Source organism: Suricata suricatta, chromosome 11, assembly GCF_006229205.1.
Source record: "Suricata suricatta isolate VVHF042 chromosome 11, meerkat_22Aug2017_6uvM2_HiC, whole genome shotgun sequence".
Classification (NCBI taxonomy): domain Eukaryota; kingdom Metazoa; phylum Chordata; class Mammalia; order Carnivora; family Herpestidae; genus Suricata; species Suricata suricatta.
Window position 1 is genome coordinate 101570336 of NC_043710.1, and position 27691 is coordinate 101598026.

A 27691-nucleotide genomic window follows, 5' to 3' on the forward strand; every position below is an offset into this window, starting at 1 on the left:
TCATTCAGAAGAGTTATGGAGGCTATGGAAGTAGGGAGCCCCAGAAGGGGCCTTTTTCTTGGACCACCTGCCCCAGGCCACCCTCCCCATACGGTGAGAAGGTAGGCATCAGAAGCTATAATAACTTCCCTCCCTATGACAGGTCTATTTAGAACTTTACCGCCACAACCCCAGGCAGCTTGGCTAAAATACCTGCTGTGGCTGAGCACAAGAAACGTCAGCGGTAAAAGGTAACCAGTGAAGAAAATAGGTGTTTGTGCTGATTAACTGAAGATGGTAGAGGACTCAGGATTGTGTTTCCTGCTCAGTGCATGAAATCTTATCCTTTGCTAGTTCTTGTAATTGGAGAGAAAATCTAAAACCCACTAATACCAATTACTAATAGCAAATGGATAAAGTTATTTGGATAAAGTACCTGTATATAATGCTTTAAGGAACAAAATGGTTCCACTAACATACCTTTGTACCAGCTTAGTGACGTCGTCCATGTCCCGATCTCAGCCATAAGGCGGTGGCTTCCCACAGTCATCTAATGTGTGTATGTCGGGACCAGAGCTAGAATCTACATCTTCTGATTCTCACATTCCATACACTTTTGACTGTAGGATTACCTTTCTTCTCTCATTTCTGCTGCTTCTCTGCTCCTTTGACAAACCTGTTATTTCTCTTACTGTGCAAGTTTTTTTTTTTTTTTCTGGAAGTGTATACCTTTAATACATAGCACTTGCCTCTTAGCAACAAAAGGACTGAAGCCTGGGCTCCTGGGTGGCTCAGTCGGTTAACCATCTGGCTTCGGCTCAGGTCATGAGCTAATTGTTGGTGGGTTCAAGTCCCATGTCAGACTGTGCTGACAGCTCAGAGCCTGGAGCCTGCTTCGGATTCTCTTATCTCCTTCGGATTCTCTTATCTCCTTCTCTCTCTGCCCCTCCCCTGCTCATGCTTTGTCTCTGTCTCTGTCTCTGTCTCTCTCTCTCAAAAATAAATAAACATTAAAAAAAAATTTAAAAGGACTAAAGCCTTAAATGCAAGATATTAATCGATGTTTGTTGAACTCTGTTAGGTATTTTACATACATTATCAAAACTAGAACATAAATGTTACCCTGATTTTATGGAAGAGGAGTTTGATGTAAAAGACATTTCTGTGTTATGAGCTTCTAAAGTTGTTTTTGTTTTGTTCTGTTTTGTTTGCTTTGAAAAGAAGTTGGAGAGGACAGGCCTCTCTAGAGAGCCCACTAATACCCTCTATTGGCATTAGTGAAAATTGCATCTAATTATTTTAAGCTGAAGTACATCTTTTTGATTGTGAGGTCAAAATTAAAATGACCAATGGTAGATGATAGGCATCTAGTTGCTATAAAATTTCTTTTCCCAGATTTTGGAGTGATGTTTATGTGAAAGGAAAGAAATTTAAGTCTGCCGACTCTAACAGCTAGTGCAATATCCTAGAATAAAACTCGCAAGGCAGCATCATATTTATCTTCCAATTGAGTCAAACAAACAAAAACCTATTGTTGTCCCTTTGATTTCTGAGAACATGACGTGGACCCAGATGAGATGTGTAAATGCTCTGGAATCCGACCGCTGCCTTTACGACAGCACCCACCAGTCACCTCACCGACAGCAGCACGATTTGCTTTTGCAGAGGCGTCCACGGTGTCGTCTGCTCGGACACTGTGTACACATGACGCTTTTCAGGGGGCCGCGTGAGGGCGAAGTGGACTTCCTGACTGATGATGATTGCTCCGTGTTGTCACAGGATGGCAGTCTATGACTGTAACCCCTGGGGAGACGCGGCGGGCGGCCTTGATAGAGATGTTGTGGCCCTTTCCCCTAGGGTGGTAGAGCTTCCTTTCTGGTAAATGGGTACATGGCCAGGCCCCTGATTTGTGATGCCTTCTTCCCTAAACTGTGGAAAGGAAGAACACTATAAAAAGCTTATTTGCGTGCATGCGCTCACATATTCACACTCCCTATTTTTTTTGACCTTACAAATTCCTAAAACAATTATTTTAAAGTATCTTCTGAAATTACTAAAAATAATAAAGGCCTGCTTCCTTTTCCAGCTCAGAAGAGAAAATAACCGTCCACTTTGTAAACCGTGATGGGGAGACCTTGACAGCCAAAGGGAAAGTCGGTGACTCTCTACTAGACGTTGTGGTTGAAAATAACCTAGATATCGATGGCTTTGGTGAGTGGGAACATTTGTTAAAATTCTTAAGTGAAACCATTCAGGAGGTTTTATTTAACTTTTTTTTTTTCCCAGAATTTTAACATTCAGCATGCTAAGATAAATATTAAAATTCAGGATGAATTAGCGTTACATTCTCTTTTATAAAGAATGAGTGACACGGTGTTTCTCTTCTTTGTACATTTAATTAACTGTGTGCCCCGGAGTCTGTTGACTCATTACTTTACTGATGACCTGTATGATGCAAAGCTGGGAGAAGCGAGTGGAGTTGAAAGGTAGCAGGTTAGAGGTAATGTCGTATCACAGAGGAGTAGTTGGTTTTGACTTAGTTGTTGTTTTTTTTAACTTCGTATTTGCACATACCTTGGATATACAGAAAAGTTGCAAAGCCGGTACAGAATTTTCCTATAAAATTTTTACTCAGCTTCCTCTACAGTTAACAGTTTACATAACTACAGTGTAATAACCAAAACCCAGAAATTAATGTTGGTTCAGTAATTAAAAAACTACTGACTTCATAGAATTTTCCTAGTTTTCCCATGAATGTCTTTCTGTTTGGGATTTGATCCACAGCCCTCACTGCACTTAGTTATTATACCTCTGTAGTCTCTTTCAGTTTGCGACATTTCTTTACTCCTTACGCTTCTTTTGTTTTTCACAACCTTGATACTTTTGACAAGTAGTGGTCTGTTGTTTTACAAAATATCCTCAATTTGGGTTTGACTAGTATTCTCTTGTATCGATTGATCTGATGCCTTTTTAAAGTGAGTTTTATTTTATTTACTCTTCTATTTTGTTTTATTGAGCTATAATTGCCATTTAACCTTATATTTCTCTTAGGCATACAACATATTGATTTAATATTTGTATGTAATTGCAAAACGGTCACCGCACCATGTCTGATTACCCTCCGTCACCACACATGGTCTTGAATGTCCGTTCCCCTTCCTCGGATGTGCAGTTTATCTCCCTCTTGTTAGAGAAGGAAATGCTGTATTTAAAAGTTTTTATTTCTAGCTTTCTGAGCATATTCTTTAACCACTCACACAAAGCCTGAGTCCCGGAACGGCCATCTCCTAGGTCAGGACACGCAGTCTCGCTCGTCCCTTTTGCTCGAGCAGTCCGTCTGGAGTGCTGGTTCTCAGTGTTAGCATCAGTGTCCCCTGGGAAGTGCGGAGCCTCCAGCGCCGCTCCAGACCCCCGGAACCGGGGCAGCACTGAGTTTTCGCAAGTCCCGCGTGTGATTTTGATGCGTGAAAGCTTGAGAACCGCTGGCTGGCAGCAAGGCAGACTACGGTCGTGCCTGACTGTGATTCTGGCCAGGCGCAGGTCACTTGACACTTCTGGGGCCTTTTCCAGCTCAGAATTCACTCTCCTCGGCCGTTTCCCAGCACGCAGTAAATCTGCCTGGCGGCGCTGGTGCTCAGCGCGGCCTGCCCTTTAGGGCGAGCCCTCCCGGTACTCGCGTGTCAGGTTGTGAGCTCTTACTCAGGGACCTCACCGAGTCCTTTTGTCCAGAGCTGACCGCGAACGACATTTGCTGACTTTCTAAATCTAGCGCCAGTCTCGGGGTTAATCACAACAAGGACCGTTTGCACGCATACTACATTGCAGCCTATGTTACCTGTTCCTGTAGACTTGTTTTTAAAACTTCCATTTTATAGACGAAGAAACTGAAGTTCAGAACAGCTCGTTTTCCCTGGGTCTCGTCAGGAGCGAGTGAGAGGCCCAGTCCTCAAACCCAAGCCGCCGACTCCCAAAGCTCCGCTTTTTCCTTTCTGCCGTCTCCCCTAAGAAGCGTCCGTCCTGCGTGAACCCCTGCCACAGAAATCAGGTGGTGAAATAGTGGATACGGTTCTAATTTTAAGGAGTTTTTGAGTCTCATGCAGTGATCCTTGGCTGGGATTGAGTTTCAGCATCTCTGCAGAGCTCGAAAACGTGCGGACATCCGTGTTCTATCCTGAGTGGGAGGGGGAGACGGAAGCTGTGTGAGTACAGTTTCACAAAGCTCCGCCTGGTGCAGATCCATACCGTGGTACGAATGACTAATTTAGGGAAAGAACTCTTTGGGAGCTTAGGTATATAATACATGTTCTATAAAGCGTCTCTGTAATCTTCCTCATGCATCCACATTCGGCCACACTTCTAGCGAAACTTAGTTTCTCTGGATTATTCTCTCACAGATGAAAAGCAGGACAAGCACAGTCACTGAGAATAGACTCTGGAATCAGACCGATTATGGTTCCTAGCCCACCCTGTCTGTAACTGGCCGTGAGGCCCAGAGCAGGCCACGTGAAAGTCTTCTGCCTCAGTTTCCTCTTCTGAAAACCAGGATGAGAATAGTTCTGATGTCACCAGGAGGTAGAAGTAAAAGGGGAAGTGAAGTGCTTAGTGCGGCGCCGACCCTGGTAAGCATAGCAGGACTCGTGGGTTTAAACTTGGCCTCCCCTCGTCCTCCCATCCCCGTCCCGCAGCCACGCAGGCGCACGTGGGGCTCCAATCCCTCCGAAGTCCAAGCTCCAGAGCGCCGTCACCCGTGTCACAGCTTCCCGGAAGAGCTCCGGCCCACGGGGCTCAGAGATTGCTCCGTGGAAAAGGACCCACCCCTAGGACTTGAGTCTGAAACAGTCTCCCGCGGTTGTTTAACGCACTGCTGAGGCTGGGAAACCGCTGGGACCCCGGCCAGGACTTAAGGGGACGCTCTGGGGAGTCGGGGGTGCGTAGTGGGCTCTGAACTGCTCTGGGGACCTGGATGGCCGTGCATAAGGCAGGACCCCGCTCACGTGCAGGAAAGGGGTCTCGGGGCCCTGGCCTGGCACCCTGGCCACCCAGAGTCCTGTGCGGGAAGGCGGCTGCCTGAGCGTGGAAGGGGCGCTGAATCACAGGCCAAGCCCGTCAGCCAAGGTAGAAGCGGTGCCGGTTCCAGCATTGAAGGAAGCCCTACCCGTCATCTAGCTGACACCGAGCTGACCGAGCGGAGACATCAGAGGCCACACACAACAGGGGAAACAGACTTGCAGAGAATTAGAACAGGAAAGTCACTGGAGAAACAGATGGCAACAAGAACAAACCCCTGATTTCCACAGTCGCCACTTTATATTATGTACAGTGTCCACTTGCAATGAGAAAAAACGTTCACGACATCCAGAGAAATGGGGAGGTGTGGCTCATACTCAGGCATAGACACTGTCCCGAGGAGGCCTAGGTATTGGACTTAAGAGACAAAAGCGCCCGTCAGCTAGTATAAAAGTTCACGGTGCTGAAGGAAACTGTGACAAAACGGTGCCTTTGTCATCTTTACATCTGATGGCGGAGGCCATCCCCGCTCTGAGGGTACATAGATGAAATAGTGAATGTTGTGTGTGCCCCTGAGAGGGTCACCTTCTGAGTTCTGAGGAAGCTAGTGCGGAGGCTGCGGCCAGGGCACCTGCTTCTCCCTGTCCCCGCGGGGGTGGCCGCGCGTCAGGCGGGGTGCTGCCCTCCACCGCTGACACTGGAACAGCCAAAGCTGGGAACAGCCGAACGCCCGTCGGGAGGGCTGGGATGCAGCTGCACATCGGGATAGTGTAAGGCTGTGTTACAGAAAGTCTCTGGAAGGATCTCCCAAACACAGATCAGTGGTTACCTGTTCGTAGGCGGAGACTTTCATTATAAAACTTTTTATACTTTCTGAGTTTTGAACGGTGTGAATGCGTTATCTATTTTATTTGTATTTAATTAACTGATTTTTAAAGAAGATAGAAGTTTATCGCATACAGTGTAAGGGAGCAGCGGGCAGGACGGCGCGAGGAGGCCCTCTGCTCGTTACCTGTTTTGAAAACGCATCTAAGGAGAGAATGAGAGGAGACAACCGAAGGGTCTCATCACGGAATTTTTAAGTCCAGGATGGCATTTCTAAACTCTAGGATGTGCCCATTGCAAATAATACTTAGTGTATTTATAATAACACTGGTAGATGTGTATAAGTGAAGAACACAGTGTATTTAGCTGCTTTTGATTTTTCAGAATGCACTGAAAAAATTTTAGAAGATGTTCAGTCTTGGCTGTCTCTTTGATCTGCTTGTGAGTTTTTCGTTTTCATTCCACTTTATCTATGTTGTAACTTTTCCTCTAGTGACTTCCTTCAATACCTTGAGTCAGTCACTGACCTTCTCTGTGCCTCACTTTCATTATCTATCAAATGAGGATAATAATAATTCACACTTTATAGGACTTCTATAATGATTAAGGTAATATGTGTCTTCGGAATAATATCTGACATGAGAAAAGAGTTAGAAATGTTTGCATCTGTCTATTTTATTGTATACAAATCCGTATACGTGGTGAGGTACCACTTCACATCCATGAGGATGACTGTTGTCAGGAAAATGGGAGAATGACAGGTGTTGGCAGGGGTGAGGAGAAGTTGGAGCCCAGATGCGTGGCCGGCGGGAAGGTACGATGGTGCGGCCGCTGTGGAGAGCAGTTTGGCGGGGCCTCGGGTGGTTAAACACAGAATTACCATGGAGCCCAGCGCTTGCATTCCCAAGTAGAGCCCCCCGGGAACTGAAGGAGAGGCTCAGACAGATGCTGTACGCCGTTGCTCATGGAAGCACCACTAACAGTCGTCCAACGGTAGGAAACAACTCTAGTGTCCGTCAACAGAGGGATGGAGGAACAAAATGCGGTTTATGCATAAAATGGAGTATCTCTAAACCATAAACAGCAGTGAGATTCTGACACATGCTGCGGTGTAGACAAGCCTTGAGAGCACTGTGCTAAGTAAACTCAGCCGGACACAGAAGGACAAATACTCTGTGATGCCGCGCACATGAGGTCCCTAGAAGAGGGCTCTTCATAGAGACAAAGTAGACCAGGGGTTCCCAGAGACGGAGGGGAGGGAGGGTCTCGGATGATGAGTATCTTCTGGAAATAGACAGTGGTGATGGTTGTACAACATAATGAGTGTACTCAGTGTCACTGAATTGTACACTTAAAAGTGGCTAAAGATGGTGGATTTTATGTTACGCATTTTTTACTTGTAGAAAAAATTGGGGTAAATAAAATCTGTGTAAGTGCAGAAAGTAACATTTTTATCTGATTAGAAAATTCAATCCCTGTTATTCATTGTAGGAAACTTTGGGAAATTAAATAAGCATGTAAAATAAAACGCATCCACTCTTCTCTCTACAACCACTAATAACTTTCTTTTTTTAAAAAATGTGGTCAATTTTATTTATTTTTAAAAATTTTTTAAATTAAAAAAATTTTTTTTAAATGTTTTTGTTTATTTTTGAGAGACAGAGAAAGACAGTGTGAGCAGGGGAGGGTCAGAGATAGAGGGAGACACAGTATCTGAAGCAGCTCCAGGCTCTGAGCAGTCAGCATAGGGCCCAATGTGGGGTTCGAACCCACGAACTGTGAGATCATGACCTGAGCTGAGGCCGGACACTTAACTGACTGAGCCACCCAGACGCCCTACCACTAGTAACTTTCCATGCTTTTTTTAAAAGTTTATTTTATCTGTTTTTGAGAAGGGGGAGGAGCAGAGAGAGAGGGAGAGAGAAAGAATCCCCTGTGGGGCTCAAACTCATGACCTGTGAGATCCTGACCTGAGCTGAAATAAAGAGTTGTATACTTAATGGACTGAACCACCCAGACACCCACATTTCTGTGCCTTTTAAAAACCCCTATTGTGGTGATATTTGATGCAGACATGAATGACATGAAATAAAGGCAATGAAAAATATTAAAGTTTGGGGCGCCCGGGTGGCTCAGTCGGTTAAGCCTCCGACTTCGGCTCAGGTCAGATCTCACATTTGTGGGTTCGAGCCCCGTGTCAGGCTCTGTGCTGACAGCTGGCTCAGAGCCTGGAGCCTGCTTCCAGTTCTGTGTCTCCTTTTTTCTCTGCCCCTCCCCCTCTCAAGCTCTGTCTCTCTCTGTATCAAAATAAATAAAACATTAAAAAAATTAAAAAGAAAAATATTAAAGTTTCATATTCTATGTCTGAAATTGTATGGATCTATCCATTTTTTTTTTGTAAGTTTCTTTATTTTGAGGGAGACCAAGAGAGCACCAGCAAGGGAGGGGCAGGGAGAGAGGAAGAATCCCAAGCAGGCTCTGCTCCATCAGCATGGAGCCTGATACAGGGCTCACATTCCCCAAAACTGTGAGACTGTGACTTGAGCCAGAATCAAGAGTCAGGCCCTTAACCGACTGACTGAACCACCCAAGTGCCCCATCCACGTTTTTAGAATGTGAAGAGATTCGCTTAATTTTGAAGCTGACAGTCACGGTGAATTGTAGACTGTTTGTGCTGATGCCATGTGGGGAAGCCACCTTAGGAGATAGATCAGAATGTTTCCTGGGGCCCCTGTGTGGCTCAGCGGTGAAGCGGTTATGCATCTGACTCTTGATCTCAGCTCAGGTCTTGATCTCAGGGTCCTGAGTTCAAGACCCACATTGGGCTCCCACTGGGCACCGAGTCTACTCAAAAAAAAAAAAGTGTTTCCTGATCTTTGACTGGAGCAGACAGACCCTGCACTGACTCATCAGGTGATGGTGTGGTGCTGAAATACACCCCCACAACCCACCCCAAACCAGTGACTTCGGAATGGCAGTGAGATGTGACCTGACGCTAGGAAGGTTACACAGTCCCCCTGGCAGTCTGTGCTGGGAATTTAGGAGTGGAAACGATACAGGCAGAGGGGCTTAGAAATAGGGTTTTAAAAAGCAAAAATATTTTTAGGCTCATAGAAATCTCCGGGAAATCAAGACTGGTGGCCGGAGCCGCAGGCTGTGTGCTGTGTGTTCTGGGCCAGGGGGCAGGGGCAGAGATATGGGGGCGATCCGCACGGCCGCCCGGCCCTTCCCTGCGTTTGTTCCCAGGACAAAATGAACCTCGACTTGAGTTTTGAATTATGTGACAATTGGGCTACCAGCATCCCTGGGATTAAAAAAAAAAAAAAACTCATTGGTTTTAAATGCATTCCCCCGCCCCTTGAATAAACCAGAGAATATCTGATATTAAATATACTTTTGTAAACATCATTTAAAATGTCTGCATGTTTTTCTATTTTATAGGTATGCCATCATTTATTAAAGCCATTTCTTTTTTTTATATATTTAGGTGGCTTCCCATTTTCAGTTATTCTAAGTAACCTTAAGGTGAACATCCTCAGAAATACTTCTTTATATATATGGTTTATAAGCTTCCAATACATTACTAGGGATAGAATTACCTGGTAAAGTTTGTTCTATAAATTGTTTGCTCAAATTACTTGCCTGTTTTTCTGATGAGGTATTGCTTGTTTTCTTGGTTAGCAAAAGCTCTCCTCTAAATGTGCTATTTGGCAAAAAAAAAAAAAAAAACCATGAAAATGAAAACTAATTTTAAGCATTTAGTTAAATGACTTTCAGCCTCTGTTTCTTGAAGCCACATTTTTCTCAAAGCATTGTAAATACTTTATTTGTAGCAGATAGTTTTCATGACTTGCTTTCCATTAATTCCTTCTAAATTAAAGAAGACGTAAGTATTGTGGTCTGACTGCATATCCTTATTGTGGTCACAGTATCTATTTAAATTTTTAAAATATTTCATCAGTAATGACCGTGTATTGTACACGTGTTTTTCAAACTGTGGCTTCCAACCATTAGTGGGTGGTGAAACCCGTTGGGTAGCTCCCAGCAAGACTTTGAGGAAATCAGAAAGAACAGAATATAAAAAAACACACCATGTTTCGCACGGGTATTATTTCATGAACTATTTGGTTAGCTCTTTGACAAAGTCCATGTGTACTGGGTCATGGCGTAGAATGGAATTCATTCTGTGAGTCACATTTTTAAAAAGGGTTTTTTTAAAAGAAAGTTTTTAGTAAGAATGGAGTCTTCCTGTCAGGTTTTGATTCTCAGCTCCACCACTTTGCCAGCTTTGTGTCCTCGGGTTAAGTAGCTCGCCTCTTCACACCGTGTCTTTTCCAGGGTAAAATGGGAATAATGGATCTACTTTATGAGGCTGCTGTGAAGATCAAAGGAACTAATCTAAGCAACTGCTTAAGTTAAACATTAGCTGTTATTGTTAACACAGTAATTCCTACAGGTTCATTGTTCATCACAGAAAACTTTTTAAATACATTAAAAACTGTTTCCCTTAATCTCATTCCACTAGAAGTATCTTTTTTCTCCTTAATACCCTAGGAATAAAAAAATAAAAGAAATTATTCTAGGAATATAGAAAACTGAATGCCTACACAATTTTTAGTAGTTTAATGAGAATTCTGCGTCCACTTAGGCAGTCTCGGAAGAGAAGCTTTAAAGATTAATGATATAACATGTCCAGAAATTTTGGCATGGAAATATAAACTAGCTAAAAACTAGGTTCACAAAAGATAAGAGTTAAGCCTAAGCTACTTTGTGAAATAAAGATGAAAACAGTGAGGTCAAGAAGTCTGAAATGTTGGGGTGCCTGGGCCGCTCAGTCATTTGGGCCTCTGACCCTTGGTTTTAGCTCAGGTCATGATCTCACGGTTTGTGGGTTCAAGCCCTGGGGTGGGCTCCTTGCTGACAATGTGGAGCCTGCTTGTGACTCTCTCTGCCTCTCCCCCGACTTGCTGTCTCTCAAAAATAAATAAACTTAAAAAAAAAGTGAAATGTTATCTTTAAAAAAATTTTTTTTGTTTCTTATTGAGACAGAAACAGAGCATGAGTGGGGGAGGGGCAGAGAAAGAGGGAGACACAGAATCCGAAGCAGGCTCCAGGCTCTGAGCTGTCAGCGCAGTCTGACACAGGGTTCGAACTCATGAACTGTGAGATCATGACCCAAGCCAAAGTTGGACGCTCAACGGACTGAGCCTCCCAGGCGCCCCTGAAATGTTATCTTTATAAATAAGAATTCATTATAACAACTATACGCAGGTAGCTATTTCATTAATTCCTAAAGTTGAATACGGGAGACCCTTTAAATATTGCCCTTATTATAAGTCCTACTCAAACGAGCCTGACCAAGTAGAATCTTTTTTACAACCTCTCTCCAGGTGATCTTATCCCTTCTGTGACTTAATAAAATTTTTTTAAATGATTATTTATATTTGAGAGAAAGATAAAACACAAGTGGGGGAGGGGCAGAGAGAAGCAGACACAATCTGAAGCAGGGTCCAGACTCTGAGCTGTTAGCACAGAGCCCAATGTGGGGCTTGAACTCCTGAATTCTGAGATTATGACCCGAGCTGAAGTCGGACATTAACTGAGCCACCCAAGTGCCCCTTCCTTCTGTGACTTTAAATCCCATATAGATGCCCATAAATTCTTACATTTGCATTTTTAGCTCACCTCTCCTCTGAGCTCTGGACTTCTACATCCAACTTTCTACTTAACAGCCCTTCTTGGAAACTGCGTAGGTGTCTTAAAGGCAACATAACCAAACAGCTTTTGATTTCTTCCCCCCACTGAAACTTGTTCTTCCTAGGGTCTTTACTGTCATCAATGAGCGTCGCCCCGCTGCTCAAGCCCGAAGCTGGACAGTGTCTTTTATGCCCCCCTCCCCATCCCCTACCTCCAATCCCATCAGGAGCTCCTGTCACTCGTGCCTCCAAAGTATGTCTCCAGTGTGTCCTTTTCCCTGCGCCCCTGCAGGCACTGCTTGGGGATGGCCAGCCACGGTAGACTAGGAACGGTGCTCACCTGCTCTGCTCTTGAGCCCGGCACTGGGAGGGATTTGTCCTAACACAAGTTAGGGATGTCCCCCGATTAAAAGCACGAATAGCTTCCCATTTCACTTAGGATAAAACCCACACTCCTTACCCCCAAGCCTAAAAGGCCCCACTGCCCTTCTCCCGAGTTTCTCATCATCCTCTCTCTCACTTTGCCCCACCAGCCTTTTCTCTAGAGCAGAACTCACCCAGTATTTTTACTGGGAGACTTCATACACAGCACATTTTTCTCTGCCTGGGATGCCTCCCTCCCTCCTTTCTCCTGTTCACGGGACTTTCATCCGTCTAGTCTTAGTTTCTATGTTCCTTCCTCAGTGAGCCTTTGCCCAGCCACCCAGTCTGAAGTAGGACTCCTCTGGCTTCCTCAGCCCCACCATTCCCCATCGCGGCATCCTGTTGTCCTGTTTGTTTCTGTCATAGCACGCATCAGGATTTGCTAGTTACATATTTCTCTATACAGCTTATATATTAAGGATGTTTTGTTCCTCGTTGTATATGAAGTATAATGAGGGAATAACTGAGTAAAAAGGGAAAAGGGTAGATTTTGGAAGGAGCACATTTATTTATAAGCTTGCTTATTTCCAACTTTTATATGGTCTAGATCTTTCAGAGGATATTTTAAGTTTTCAGGGTGCATTACAGTATTTCATCACTAGGGGGCAGTTCTACCTTTCAGATCAAGTTGACCTAGTTTATTACCTCAGACCTAGGTTGCTTCTGCTGTATCATAGACTTCCTTTATATGTCTCTTTTGAGGGAAATGATTCAAATTGGGAGATCCTAATAATGTCCACATAAATCTATATGTATTCCTATCAATTTATTGATTCCCTGTTGGTAAATTGTATTACTGGCTATGCTAGATCAAACTTTAGAAAAATAAATTTTATGTTTATTTAGAGTTTTACATTTTAAATATATTTTAATACAGTTATCCTCTGGATTTTTTTGGGGGGGGAGAAGGGATTAGGTCAGGGTGGTCAGGATCTGTCTTGTCAGCATTATGATATACCTACAAAATTATGTTTTTTAAAGTTAAGTTATTGATTTTTGAGAAAGAGGGAGAGAGAGAATCACAAGTGCAGGCAGCACAAGGCCTGACAAGGGGCTGGAACCATGAACCGTGAGATCATGACCTGAGCTGAAATCAAGAATTGGACGCCTAATTGACAGAGCCACCAAGGCGCCCCAACAAAATAATTGTAATATAAGATATGCCCATGCACACAGGTGTGCAAAATGATCTTTTTCTTGTTGGCAAGCACTCAAATTACAGGAAAGGAAAGGAGCAACAGTCTGCAGATCCCTGTCCTTCTTTGGGAATTAATATTACCAAAAGGATTTCTGAGCATTTCTCCCAAAACTTAATATCATTAGCCTTGTTAAAAAAAAATAACCCAATAACAACAACCCCAAAACTCAGTCTGGAGAAGTTTTTTTTATTACCAACGTTGAGGTTAGCCAAGAACCATAAGGTAATTTTTAAATTTTGCAAATTTGAATTTTGCAAATTTGAAATTCTGCAAGTTAACCGTATTTTAAAGGGTCTTACTCTAGCAAAATCAGAAGTATGTGAAAACCAAAACTTTTGTCAAGAATCTCATAGTTCTAAGCTGACAGGCTGTGTGAACTGTAAACTTTACATTTGTTTTTATGGCCAAAGTGATGCCATCCTTTGTCACTGTTACTTACAGACATCTGAATGTCTGTATGATTTTGTTGATTAGAGTGCTGATGTTTTCAACCCTGGTTATAATTTACTATTTTCAAAGCTTGTAACAGTTTGAGCCAAGCATTCATTAAGTGCTAATGCCGAAAAATGCATCTGAAAATCAGTTACTTGGGAGTAGAAGTTAGAAGTGACAAAAAGCTATGAAGAAAGCCAAAACTCTGTTGTCATAAATATTACTGTTAATTTAGGAGAATTCTCAATTGTTAGAGTGCCGACAAAAGCAGCACTAAAGCATATATACCTTTAAGTTCATGAAAATTATTGCATAGCCAGGCAAGGATGATGGATACCGTGTGGCTCTAATGTGTCTCTAAGTCAGATTATTGTCTCTGCTAAGTATTTTTTTTTTATTTTTTAACATTTATTCGTTTTCGAGAGACAGACACAGAGCACACGTGGAGGAGGAGCAGAGAGAGAGGGAGACACAGAATGTGAAGCAGGCTCCAGGCTCTGAGCTGTCAGCACAGAGCCCGATGCGGGGCTCGAACTCATTGATGGTGAGATCATGACCTGAGCCGAAGTTGGACGCTTACGCAGCTGAGCCACCCAGGCGCCCCTCTGCTGGGTATTTTTGATTATTTGAAAGGTGGACATAGGAATGTAAAAAAAAAATTTTCAAATGTTTGTTCTACCTAAGTATATTTTAAAACAAAAATGTGATACGATGATTATAGATTTATGAACGATTAGAACCCATCTCTCTATTCTGCCTTTTGGTTTCTTGGGAAAATAATTCTTGAATTATGAGACCACCAGTTTCCAAAACCTTGAGAATGCATACCTCATGAAGTGTGACAATTTTATGCTTACATGTATATGCGTGTGTATCTGCGTATATAAAACTATAGACGGGGTGCCTGGGTGGCTCTGTCGGTTGAGCATCCGACTCTTAATGTTGGCTTAGGTCATGATTTCCGCGTTAGGGGATTGAGCCCCGGGCTGGGCTCCGTGCTAAGCATGGAGCCTACTTGAGATTCTCTCAGTCTCTCTTTCTCTCTCTCGCTCTGCCCTCTCCACTGCATTCTCTTTCTCTCTAAACTAATAATAAAAATATATATATACACACAGATAACATACGCATACACATTTATATGCACACATCCACACATTTCCTCCATTAATTTATATAACCGGCCACTTACGAAGACGCTGAAAGCCGACTGCGCGGACACTGCTGTGGGTGGACACCGACAGGTCACCTAACTTCGCCCTTTCAGTCCCGTCTCTTTCCACGACTCGTCGTGTCCGTGCAGCGCTCCCACATTCTCATCAGCTGTCGCTTTTAGATTGAGGTGCCGCGGTTGTACTTTCGTGTCCTTTATCCTTCTATAGGTTGTCTTCCAGCCTTTGTTTTTAAACTTGGTACCTGTGTGTGTGATGAGATTAAAAACGATAGGTGCTCCTCATTTTATGAATAGTGTTTTGTTCCCCTAAATGCTTGGCATTTAGGATCTGTTTTTCCATGAAAATAATATACATGGTGGCTCAATTTTCAAGCCAACCCACAGAACCTATTTCTTCATAACTAACTTAATCATCATTTACAGCCTGGTTTCTATGAGAAAATTATGCAACTTCTAACTCCAGTTCAAGAAAACACACACACACACACTCACACACACACACACACACACACACACTCACACACACGGCATACCATACACATTCACTTAGGGACTCCTTTCTCCACTTTGCACCCCATTCTGGTCGCGGGAATACATCCTCTGCTGATTTTCAATACGGATGATTTCATGGAGGAATAGAGCCGAGGATGCCATGATGCTTAGCGAGGAGTTGGGACATGAGGCCCAGGAGGATCGCCATCCACTTGTTCCTGCCCAGAACCTCTGACTCTAAGGGAGTAGGGAGCTACGGGAATGTTCATTAAGGATGCCAGCAGTTTCCATGTTTTAGCTAAAAACAAGTAGGCTCTGGTTGTGCAAAACCCGTGCTGACAAAGAGCATCTACAGACAACCTACAGCTAACATCCTGCTTAGTGGTGAAGGAAGGCCTACCTGCCCCCTGAGGTCAGGAACCAGGCAAGGGTGACCAGCCTTATGGGACCTGTTTCCTGTCCTGCTGGAAGGCTCAGCCTGCGTATTAAGGTGGAGGGAGGGAGAGAGGGAGGGAGGGAGGTAGAAAACAAAAAGAAAAGAAAGAGAAAAAAGGCAAATAGATTGAAAAGGAAGAAATAAAACTGTCTGGTTGTGGCAGTGTTGTTGTTTACATTAAAGAAATCACAAGTAATGTACAAAAAAAATCTTAGAACTAATAAGTGAGTTTATTAGCAAGGTCCCTGGATCTAAGATGAACACACGAGAAATCCATCGTATTTCTCTATACTCGCAATGACCACCTAGAAACTGAAAAAAATTTTTTTTAACTTTTTTTTTTGTGTTTTATTTATTTTGATACAAAGAGAGACAGAGCTTGAGAGGGGGAGGGGCAGAGAGAGAGAGGGAAACACAGAACCGGAAGCAGGCTCCAGGCTCTGAGCCAGCTGTCAGCACAGAGCCTGACGGGGGCTCGAACCCATGAATGTGAGATCTGACCTGAGCCGAAGCCGGAGGCTTAACCGACTGAGCCACCCAGGCGCCCCTGAAAAATTTTTAAAGAACATTTACAATAGCTCCCCAAATTGACATTTTGAGGTTTAAATCTAACAAAGAGTTGGGGAGAGGGAGTGAGGCAAATCACGAGAGACTTTTGAATGCTGAGAACAAACTGAGGGCTGAAGAGGGAGGGGAAAGGGGGAGGGAGGGTGGTCATAGAGAAGGGCACTTGTGGGGAAGCGCACTGGGTGTTATATGGAAACCAACTTGGTAATAAACTATTAATAAAAATAAATAAAATCTAACAAAGTATATATAGGATCTATTTTTTTGAAAATTATAAGACTCTGAGAAAGTGAAGACCAAAGTAGTGGAGAAGTTTACTGTGTTTGTGGTTTGGAGGACCTAACATAGTAAAGATGTCAGTTCTTCCCATTGATTTATTATCTTGTTCCTGATACTAGAGGAAAAGCTTTCAGCCTTTAACAATTAATTATGGGCTTGTCATATGTAGCCCTTATTATGTTGAAGTATGTTCCTCTATACTGTATGCTTGTTGAGAGTTTTTATCATAAATGGATGTTGAATTTTATCATGCTTTTTCTGCATCTTTTGAATTGATCATATGATTTTTAACTTTCCTTCTATTAATGTGGTATATATCACATTTATTTATTTGCATTATGTTATTACATCCCAGGAATAAATTCTACTTCATTATGGTATATGATCCTTTTAATGTGCTGTTGAATATTTTGCTAATAATTTGTTGAGAATTTTTACATCTACTTTCACCAAAGATATTGGCTTGTTGTTATCTTTTCTGGTAGTATCTTTATCTGGCTTTGGGATCAGGTTAGTTTTGGTCTCATAAAATAAGTTTGGGAGTATTCCTTCCTCTTTAGTTTTTCAGAAGAGTTTGAGAAGAATTGGCATTAATTCTTAAGTGTTCGGTGGACTTTACCAGTTAAACCATTTGGTCCTGAACTTTTCTTTGTTGGGAGGTTTTGATTACTTATTTAATAATTTTACTCATATTGGTCTGTTCAGATTTTCTGTTTCTTCATGATTCAGTCTTGGTAGGTTGTATGTTTCTAGGAATTTGTCTTTTTCTCCTAGGTTGTCCAATTTGTTGGTATATAATTGTTTCATAGTAGTCTCTTATGATCCTTTATACTTGTGTGGCATCTATTGTAATGTCTCTTCTTTAATCTGTTATGTATATATTTTTGAGTCTTCTCTATTAGTCTAGCCAAAGGTTTTTGTTAGTTTTATCTTTTCAAAACACCAGCTCTTAGTTTCATTCATCTTTTCTATTATTTTCTGGTCTCTTTCATTTATGTCTGCTCTATGGTTTGTTATTTTCTCCCTTTTGCTAAGCTTAGGGTTAGTTTTTTTCTTTTTCTAGTTTCTTGAGGTGTAAAGTCTGAGATCTCTTTTTTCTTAATATAGCTATTTATCATTATAAACTTAGAACTGCTTTTGTTGCATTCCATAAGTTTGAGTTGTTGTATTTCCATTTTTGTTTCAGGATTATTATTACTATTATTTTTATCTTTTGATTTCTTCTTTGGACAGTTGGTTGTTCAGGAGTGTATTATTAATTTTCACATATTTGTGAATTTTCTAGTTTTTCCTGTTATTGATTTCTAGTTTTATATTTTTGTGGTTGAAAAAGATACTTAATATGATTTCAGTCTTCTTAAGTTTTTTAGGACTTGTTTTATGACCTAACATAGGATCTATCTTGGAGAATGTTTAGTGTGCACTTGAGCTCAGATTATATATTCTGCTGTTGTTGGGTAGAATGTCTATTAGGTCCATTTGGTCCAAAGCATAGTTAAAGCCTAACATTTCCCAGTTGATTTTCTGCCTGGATGATCTATCCATTGTTGAAATTGGGATATTGAAGTCTCCTATTAATGTTGTATGTTGTCTGTTTTTCCCTTTAGATTTGTTAGTCTTTACCTAATATATTTGGGTGTCCCCATGTTGGGTGAATATATTTTTAAAATTGTTACATCTTCTTGATGAGTTGACTCCTTTATCATTATTATAATTGCCTTTATCTCTTACTACAGTAATTCGTGGATTGTTTTGATCGTCAAAACACCAGTAGATCACATAGGCTTTCTTACTCTTTTTCATTCTTTTTTCTTCTTCTCATCTGACTGGATAATTTCAAAGCCCCTATCTTCTAATTTACAGATTCTTTCTTATGCATGGTTCATTCTGTTGTTGATGGTCTTGCTTGTATTTTCCATTTCATTCATTGTATTCTTCAGCTCCAGAAATTCAATTTGGTTCTCTTTTAAGATTTCAAAGCTCTTTGTTAAACTTACCATTTTGTTCATGCATTCTTTTTTCCTGATTCATTGAATTGTCTTTATGTGGTTTGTTTGTTTTTTGTTTTTGTAGCTCATTGGGTTTCCTTAAAACAGCTATTTGGAATTCTTTATAAGGTAAAGGGCAGATCTTCGTGTCTTTGGGGTCAGCTACTGGAAAATGATTGTGTTCTCTCAGTGGTGTCGTATTTCCTTGATTTTTCATGTTCCTTGAAGTCTCATGAGGCTGCCTTCACATTTGTAGTAGCAGTCGCCTCCTCCAGTCTTCGCTGACAGACTTCGGGAGGGAAATACTTTTTGTCAGCGCTGCTTAGGGATTCTGAGGCTCGGGCCTTCGTGGATTCACCTGCTGCACTCTTGCTTCCCCTTGTGGCAGAATTTTGAAGCTTCTGTGCCTTCTCTGGATTCTGCAGGCCAGGTTGCATGTGGACGCCCTTCCTTTTACTTTTCCAAGGACAGCGCAGGCCCACAGATTTGTGCACATGCTTACTAGTCGTCTGCGTAAGCTCAGTATTGCTTCCCTTGGGAGTGTGCGTGGGGAGTTGGCCACAGGGTGAGAGGGGAGATGTGTGGGAGTGGAGAGTGTGGGGTATCTGTGGGCCGGCTGGGTGGATCTGTGGGTCAGGCATTCCCAGGGCTCAGGGAGGGCCTCCTACTGGAGCACATGACATGGTTAGTAAGACTCAGCTCTCTTGGAAATACTGTGAGCCCCGGCTGCTGTCTCACTGACCCCCCTTCATTCAGCCCAAACTCAGTACTCTGGATGAGGCAAGAGGGAAGTGGGCCTGTGGGCAGCATTTCCTCACAGCGGCTTTCCTCATTCTTGGGCTGCACCAAAGTTTCAGCCTTGTGTCTGGGTCCCACAGCGCCCACAGAGGCATACTGTGGGTGGGTGCCAGGCTATCACTGTTGAAGGTGGGATGTGATAGGGGCACATCTTTATTGCCCATCTTGCTGATGTCACTCCCCCACCACAGTTAATGTTAAAACACTTTCATTACTCCAAATGGAAATTCTGTACCTTTTGCTATCACTCCCTAACCTCCCATTTCCCTTCCTCTCTACAATCACACATTTTATACTTTTTATATCTATAGATTTGTCTATTCTGGATGCTACATATAAATGGAATCATAAGTCATCTTTTGTAACTTTCTTCCATTTAGTATATTTAAAACAATTTTTTTTTTTACTGTTTATTTTTGAGAGAGAAGGAGAGAGACAGTACAAGCCAGGGAGAGGCAGAGAGAGAGGGAGACATAGAATCCAAAGCAGGCTCCAGGCTTTGAGCTCTCAGCACTGAGCCCAATGTGGGGCTTGAACCTGCGTACCACGAGATCATAACCCGAGCTGTAATCAGACACTCAGCTGACTGCGCCACCCAGGTGCCCCCCATTCAGTATATTTTTAAGGTTCATCTATGTTGTAACATATATCAGTACTTCATTCCTTTTTATGGCCAAGTAATATTAATATTCCATTTGATGGATATACTACATTTTGTTTACAGTTTCCTACCTTCATGGATATTTGGATTGTTTCAACTTCTTGGTTATGGCCAAGATACAAAGGCAATTAATGATGGAAGGGTACTCTTTTCCACAAAGGGTATAATGTTGGGACAGTTGGACATCCATATGGAAAATAAAAAGGAGTCTTGACCTAAACTGCACACCTTATACAAAAATCAACATAAAATTGATTGAGATCCAAATGTAAAAGTTAAACTATGACACTACTAAAAGAAAGCATAGAAGAAAATCTTTGGGGTCTAGAGTAGGCAAAGCGTTCTTACATAGGATGCTAAAAGCACAATATAAAGAAAAAATATATGAATTGCAATTTATCAAAATTAAAAACTTTTACTCTGCCAGTGACATAGTAAACAGAATGAAAAGACAAGCCAGAGTATGAGAAAATACTTGCAAATCCTATGTCCAGTTAAGCACTAGTATCCCTAATATATAGGGAACTCTAAAAACTTAACCCTAAAGAGCAAACAACCCAGTTAAAACATGGGTAACAGATATGAACAGGCACTTCACCAAAGAGAATACAGAGATGACAAATAAGCACAGAAAAATATATTCAAGGGCTTGCATGTACAAGTATGTACTTGCATGTACATACAACTCTGGGCCGTGTGAAGCTTTCTTTTAGCGGTATAAGAGACCAAATGATGCCATTCTCCCAAACGGCTTAGGGAAAAGTGGGGGAAACCTTCTCCCACACCCCCAGACAAACCCCCACCTCTTCAACATCTTCAGTTCTTGGAGAAAATGCAAATGAAAACCACAATGCAATCCCACGGCATACCTGCTGGAGACAAACTGTGGTGCATCCACACAGTGGAATACTTGTCGGCAGGAAAGAGGATGAGTTGTGGACGTTTGCACCTGACAACCTGGATGAATCTTGCAGGCATTCCGCTGAGTGAAAGAAGCCCATCTCAAAAGGTTGTACATGCTATGGTTGTACTTATGTGCCATTCTGAAAAGACTACACTATAGGACGGAGACTAATCCATGGTTGCCGGGGGTTGGGTTGGGAGAGGAACAGCCCAAGGGAATTTTGGGGGGTGATGGAAGTGTTCTGTATTGACTGTGGCAGTGGTTATGCAAACTTATTCATGGGTTAAAATTCACAGAAGGAGATCAAGTCAGGTGCTTGCTAATTGGGGGACGGTCTTTAACTATAAGACCAGTAGGAAATAGCCATCGTGAAATAATGTTTTATGAGACAAAAAAAGGAGTAACTTTTTTTTTTCTGAAATAGGCTTTTGTTCTTACAGTGTTATGCTCTTTGAAAAAATGTGTTTTCCTTCTAAGAGGAGACTTGTCTTCACTATTTTCTAAAAGTCTTCCTGTTTTTGTTTTTTAATAGAACATAGAGGTTAAATCTCAAAAAGAAAAATACTGCTCAGATTGTCTTATTATCTTGGGGGTTTTGTAAGATTGTTTCTTCTAATAAGTGTGATTCAGGAGATCTTATAAATCTTTGCTGCAGACTGTTTTCAAAAGCGACACTTGTGCCACAATGTGACTATTATGTCTTTCCGGTATAATGTTAGCCGTCTTACACAGGCTGACTTGTTTTCATTCTGAGACATTCTACTGTGTCTGAATTCTTCCTGGTACGAAGAATAAGAAATTCCTACCTTTTGACAACTTATGGCAGACAAAGAAAGGGACCATAAAATAGAGGGTGATCATGAACGTCGTGCATTCATTTAAAGAGTTAATACGAGACTAGAATGTATAATAGGAACTTAGCTTGTACGAACCGAAAGTTAACCTTCTGTATATACTCAACATTTGTCAAGTCCCTAGTAGAATCCTCTTCATCTCTGAGCTGGCAACGTAAGCAGGATGTGGAAACAGTTGGCAGGTTTCCTGAGAGGGCAATGGGAATTAGAGAATGAAAACAAAACCTTTAAGAGAAGGTTAAAAGAATTCAGGTTTCCTGGGGAAGAGACATGAAAACATGTGGAGAGCTGGAGCATGGATGGTAACTCTTGTTTCGTCTGACCAGCGGGTGCAAGAGGAACTGTCCTGAATTTTTCCAGAGGGGTTTAGTGGGCATGTGATGACCGTTTGTCTCCATTCCAAGATGAGTGAGGCCACAGTGTACACACTGTCCTCTTCCCGGGGCTTTTCTCACGTTGCACTTTCCTGGTTCGCTCTCTACCATTGGGGACATTCTCATTTTGACTCTCTTTCTCAGAGAAAGCTGTCTCTGCTTCCTCCCATCATTTTACCCTCCCCCGGGAGAAAGCTCATGGTTTTTGCTTCCGTCTTGTTCATCTCAAATCCATCTTGTCCGCACAGCCACCAGTGAGATGTGTCCAGATAAAACATATCCCGTCACTTCCTGCTCCAAATGCTCAGGCTTCCTGCAGCCCAGAGCAGGGGCTCAGGACCACCCCCTCTGCAGGGGCTGGGGCTGGGAAAGGAGAGGAGGAGTGGCGGGTGTCCGTGACCCCCAGCCACTCCCATCACTGTGGACGCCCACCCTGAGAGATGGTTGGTTGCCTGCGCGTGTGAGTTACCCCCCAGTGTGTCGGGAAACAAGGTAGAAATTAATGGGCCTGTGGAACAAGTTCAGGCTCCTGCAGAGAGCGTGGGAGCCCCTCCAGGCTGGTCCCCTTTTGCGCGGCCCCCACACACCCCACCGTGCCCTGAACCGGGGCTCTGTTTCCCTTGTCTTCTGTCACACACGGCCCGCAGGCCTCAGGATTCGGTTTTCTTAATAGCAAAACTCAGAAGACAAGTATAAGAACCTCTTAAATTAAGAAAGTTGCTTGAAATACTTGATGAGGATTGTTTGCTCTACATTTTGAAGACCCAAGGAGGCCTGCTTTCCTGATATTTGTCCTACAGTATCTCTGGAGGGATATCCCATTTTAGTTTTGAGTTTGGACAGGGTATTGATGAAAATAGGGATCAAGATGTAGTGTGTGTTTATTGGATACTAGTGAACAAGCCCATTAAGAATTGTAATTCTCTGTGGAATCATAAAATATTGGAGGCACAAGGCCCTCAGAGCTCATCTACTCAATCACTATACAGATGAGAGAAACCCAGGGCCCTTGTGGGACTTGCCTGGGACACAGGAGACCGTTACCTTCGACATTCGGAAACTCAGCCGAAGCCGTTGACTCCTCTCAAACTAGCAATATGAGCTCTAGGCTATTCATTTAATTTCTTGGGTTTAATTCCCGTTGTATTTAAAAAGAAAGTAGAATTACTTTAAGATTCCTTATAACTTCCAAATAATAGTATTAATACATAACAATAATATTAATACCTAAATAATAATAACAGCAATAATAATACATTTGTATTGGGCTTACTACCTACCAATCATGGTGGCAAACACGCATGTTAAGCAAACACTCATATGTAATTCTTGCAACTACCAAGTGAGGTTGGTACAGTTACTGTTGGCGGAACTGAGGCTCGGGAGTTAATGTAGCTGGAGGTGATGTCATCCGTACAAGCGGGAGTTGGGACTGCAGCCTGAGTCCGCTCCGGAGCCCGCCCCCACCCGTAACTCCTGTGCTGCACTGAATGTGCCTTCTCTGCGTAAGCCCGTTACTGCTTGGAATTAGATTTCGTAAAATGAACACTTAAGGAACTCTCTCGTTTCTTCGTTAAATTTTTTAGAAAATAAAATGTGATTAACAAATGTGTAAATTATGAGGGAACAACTCTTACTAAAATGATTAATTCATTCAAGGAAAATGAAGAAGGTTACTAGTTACTGATAATAGTTCTCTATTTTATGTATTGCTTATTGACCAAAAGAGATGCTAAGTCCAACGGAAGTTTTCCTAGGACTCTATAATCTTTAAAGTTGTGTAAGGCTTTAAAAATTATTTTGAAAAGGGGCGTGTGGGTGGCTCAATCAGTTGGGTGTCCGACTTCAGCTCAGGTCATGATCTCATGGCTTGTGAGTTCGATCGAGCCCCGCGTCGGGCTCTGTGCTGACAGCTCGGAGCTTGGAGCCTGCTTTGGATTCTGTGTCTCCCTCTCTCTGTGCCCCTCCTCTGCTCATGCTCTGTCTCTCTCTCAAAAATAAACACTTAAAAAATTTAAAACTAATTAGAAGAAATGGAACAAGAGAAATATTCTTATTTAAAAACCAACATCTCTTAAAATGACTTATTTGATTCTCAATTACTAGGAGAGATAGAGAATATTTAATTTGTTATAGGCATATGTTTGGCTGCTTTCTAAATCTTCTTATATACCACAAGGCTTCATAAATTGTATTGAGCTCTCCAGAATAAAGGTAAATAACTTATAGAGCTATTATAAAAATTATTACTATGTAATTTTAAAAATGCATATTGGTATATGCATGCATGTCTGAGTTTATTAACTCCTAACTTCTTCGATATCAGGATCGTGTATTTTTGTGTTTCCCTTCACAGCACATAGCCCAGAACCTTTTTCAAACAAGATGTGAAAGTGATTTCAAATTGGGGGGGGGGAGTGGAGGTAAGGGGGGATGGGTGGTAGGGGGGGTAGTCCCTAATTCTCATTATTATTCAGAAACAAAGTCTGTATACTAAGGTTGATTCCAAAATTTAGAAATAATTAACTTTAGTTAATTAAAACTAGATTGAATTGCGTGTAATGGAGGGGGGAGCATGCTCAATGTCTGTTGCCTTTACAGGTGCGTGTGAGGGAACCTTGGCCTGCTCCACCTGCCACCTCATCTTTGAGGACCACATATTTGAGAAGTTAGATGCAGTCACTGATGAGGAGAGTGACATGCTCGATCTGGCATACGGCCTAACAGATAGGTAAGATTTTAGGAGCACTTCACCCGTACTAACAATCTGGGAAGATAAAGTTCTAGTGGTTCCTGTCTACCGAAGCCCAGCCCCGTGCGTGTAGCCATGATCTCCTGGCACAGTTAACAGCCACGAGCTTTTCTTTTTGTTTTGACTGTTCTACAGTTTTCACCCTTGTGAAACTTTCCATTTTGCTAAAGTTAAAAAATCAATTGAAGGTATTGGAGATATAAGTTCTAGATCCTGATAAGTCTACTTTAGTCTATTTTTATTCCAGAGATTAATATTTTTCACAGTTTAATGAGTTGGGATTCAATTTAATGCTTTTTATGGTGTTCTTGAAAGACAGATTTGGTAATGGGGTGAAATTATCATGGGAGGTTTTACCTACTTCAAAGAACAGAATTTTTAAAGAAACTCATGTATAAAGTAACTATGTTAAAATGAATAAAATAACTATTCACCTGATAATAATTGATTCCGAGCTTATTCTTGTTATTTAATTAATAGGTGGAATTCCTGTTAAAAGTAGTAAGATTTATAGTAACAAATGATATCAAGTGATTGATATCTCTGTTTTAAAAATTACCTCGTCTTGGGGCGCCTGCGTGGCTCAGCCAGTTGAGCGTCTGACTTCGACTCAGGTCATGAGATATGACAGTCAGTTCGAGCCCCACGTCGGTCTCTGTGCTGACAGCTTGGAGCCTGGAGCCTGTTTCTGATTCTGTGTTCCCCTTTTTCTCTGTCCCTCCCCCACTCATGCTCACTCACTCTCTCTCAAAAATCAATAAACATTTTATAAAAAGTCTAGCTTTCTCTTACTGTCTATATGGTTTTAACTATCGGAGGATTGATCAGTTGTTTTCTCCATGTTGCTGAAACTTCTATTCTCCACTCCACTGTTGTGCCTTCTGTCGTTTCACTGCTTGCCAGTACTTGCAGCAAAAGCCAGGGATTGTAACAGATGATAGAAACTGAAGATTAAAGTGCTTCGGCAACACCTCACTTTTTGGTTTTCGTATCTATGCTCTACCCTCTATACCCTATGTCTTTTTTTTACCTTCTAGCTTTGAAAGGGTGGGTATGTCTTTTTTGACATAATAGAAATTTAAAAGGTAGGTAAATCTCTAACTGCTTTGGGTAAGAAAATGTCCAACCAGCTGCACTGCCTGCCGCTGAACCACACCTCTCCTTCTCTTACGCAGATCTCGGTTGGGCTGCCAAATCTGTTTGACAAAGTCTATGGACAATATGACTGTTCGAGTGCCTGATGTGGTGGCCGATGCCAGACAGTCCGTTGATGTGGGCAAGAACTCCTAAGCTAGAATAAATTGGAATATTTTCACAAACGTTTACCTATTTTTATAGTTTTTATTTCTTAATGTAATGAAATGAGACCATGGATGAAGGGGTTCATTATGATGACAAGCTTTACTACTTTAATTGACCTCACATAACTACTGTATTTTGTAGTGCCAAAAGTACACGATCCTTATGTTAAGTTGTAAAAAGCAAATAAAATATTAGAAAATAGTTAATATTATAAAACTTTACATATTTTACCTTATGTCTGTTTAGCAACTTTAGCAAGATGTTTTCACACAAATTTTATCCCTAATTATTTGTAAGTTAGGTTAAGAAACGTTATTTTCCCTGTTAGTAAAAACAGCTCTTAGATGGCTAATCTAGGGCCATCGATTAGAAGGTATGTCCTAGCACCCACATCGTCTTACCCAACTTATTTCAGATTGAAACCAGAGAAGTTATGGCAGTAATTAAGTGGACAAAACTAATTGCTCAGTAAACTGCTTCATTTCAAAGATAACTAGTTATTGCCTTATAAATAAATATTTCAGAATTTTGGTTCAGTGAGAAGTATCTGGACTTCCTCACAGCGTGTGCTGTTTCTGAGAGCTGGTGTCCCGAGAGCGAGCTTCGGTGCCAGAGAGAAGCCGCGTCCCTTCAGTGACCCGGTCGTGGAAGTCACACAGCATTGCCTCTGCCTGTTCTCTCGTTAGAGGTGCGGCTCTGAGTCTGGCCCTCCCTCCACGAGAACCGTGTCCGAGGATCTGCGGACCCACTTTAAAGCCCCTACAGTAACTATGATTTCCAGGTTCGCCTACAGGCAGGCACATTATTGCCTCGGAAAATTGTCCCTTTAACTAACGATGTCCTAAACTTTTCCAGAAGGGCTGGATTTGTTCTTATGCTGCATTTTGAAAGACTCTTGTGTCTTCCTTTTTATGATGGTTCGTTGGTTTTATTCTGTAACTCCCAGCAGTGTTCTTCTTGACAGTTGGTTAAAATCCGAGGGAATAATGGTGGGTTCTTTTTCAAAGCTGTATAATTTTAGTTTACGTTTCTCTGCATTTTGCCATCAAGAAAGGCAGCCTCCTTTGGTGTAATAGTCTATATAATTGTTGGTTACATGCTAATACTTAATATTGTATTTGCTTTTCACAAATAAAACCAACCTGTAATTATGTAAGTAACTCAAAACTGCTGAGTTTTTCAAGTGAACGATTCTAAGAATTTTGAGAACCTTTTGCCTAACTTTCACTGTTAAAATATTGTCTAATTTTTGTCTTAAAGGACAGTTTCCTTATTTTCCTTACAACTATTTAAGTATCACATGGTGATCCATGTGGTTTCTATCATAGTCATTTAGCATTAGAATAATTACATTTTACTTGAGAAAATGTTTTCTAAGGAGAACTTAGATTCATTACATGTTTTCCCATCTTTTTCTTTTTTTTTTTTACAACTCTGTTAATTGCTTTTTCTGCCCTTAAACTCCCCAAGATTTTGTGTTAAACCATATTATGGATCATAATTTGTTAGATGGATTTCTTATTTATAGGATGACTTATCACCCTATAAATTA

General features: G+C 41.8%; 1 protein-coding gene across 3 annotated transcripts; it reads left to right on the top strand.

The window, feature by feature from the left end:
- FDX1 (ferredoxin 1) lies at positions 1-27306 on the top strand. Of its 3 annotated transcripts, none has more exons than XM_029915767.1 (4): positions 1-101; positions 2066-2190; positions 24687-24816; positions 26013-27306. In XM_029915767.1, the coding sequence occupies exons 1-4, from the start codon at positions 16-18 to the stop codon at positions 26125-26127; spliced, it is 456 nt and encodes a 151-aa protein (XP_029771627.1). In that variant the 5' UTR covers positions 1-15; the 3' UTR covers positions 26128-27306. The 3 variants fall into 3 exon arrangements, with proteins under 3 accessions (XP_029771627.1, XP_029771628.1, XP_029771629.1); XM_029915768.1 differs by lacking the exon at positions 1-101 and adding an exon at positions 114-230; XM_029915769.1 differs by lacking the exon at positions 1-101 and adding an exon at positions 1755-1837.
- Positions 27307-27691: the final 385 nt, after the last annotated feature.

Excerpts from the sequence above, each read along its gene's own strand:
- FDX1 (XM_029915768.1), top strand. The coding sequence starts at position 136 with ATGACAGGTCTATTTAGAACTTTACCGCCACAACCCCAGGCAGCTTGG. Across the intron at positions 2,191-24,686 it reads CCTAGATATCGATGGCTTTG|GTGCGTGTGAGGGAACCTTG; the intron begins GTGAGTGGGAAC and ends TTGCCTTTACAG. Across the intron at positions 24,817-26,012 it reads GCATACGGCCTAACAGATAG|ATCTCGGTTGGGCTGCCAAA; the intron begins GTAAGATTTTAG and ends TCTCTTACGCAG.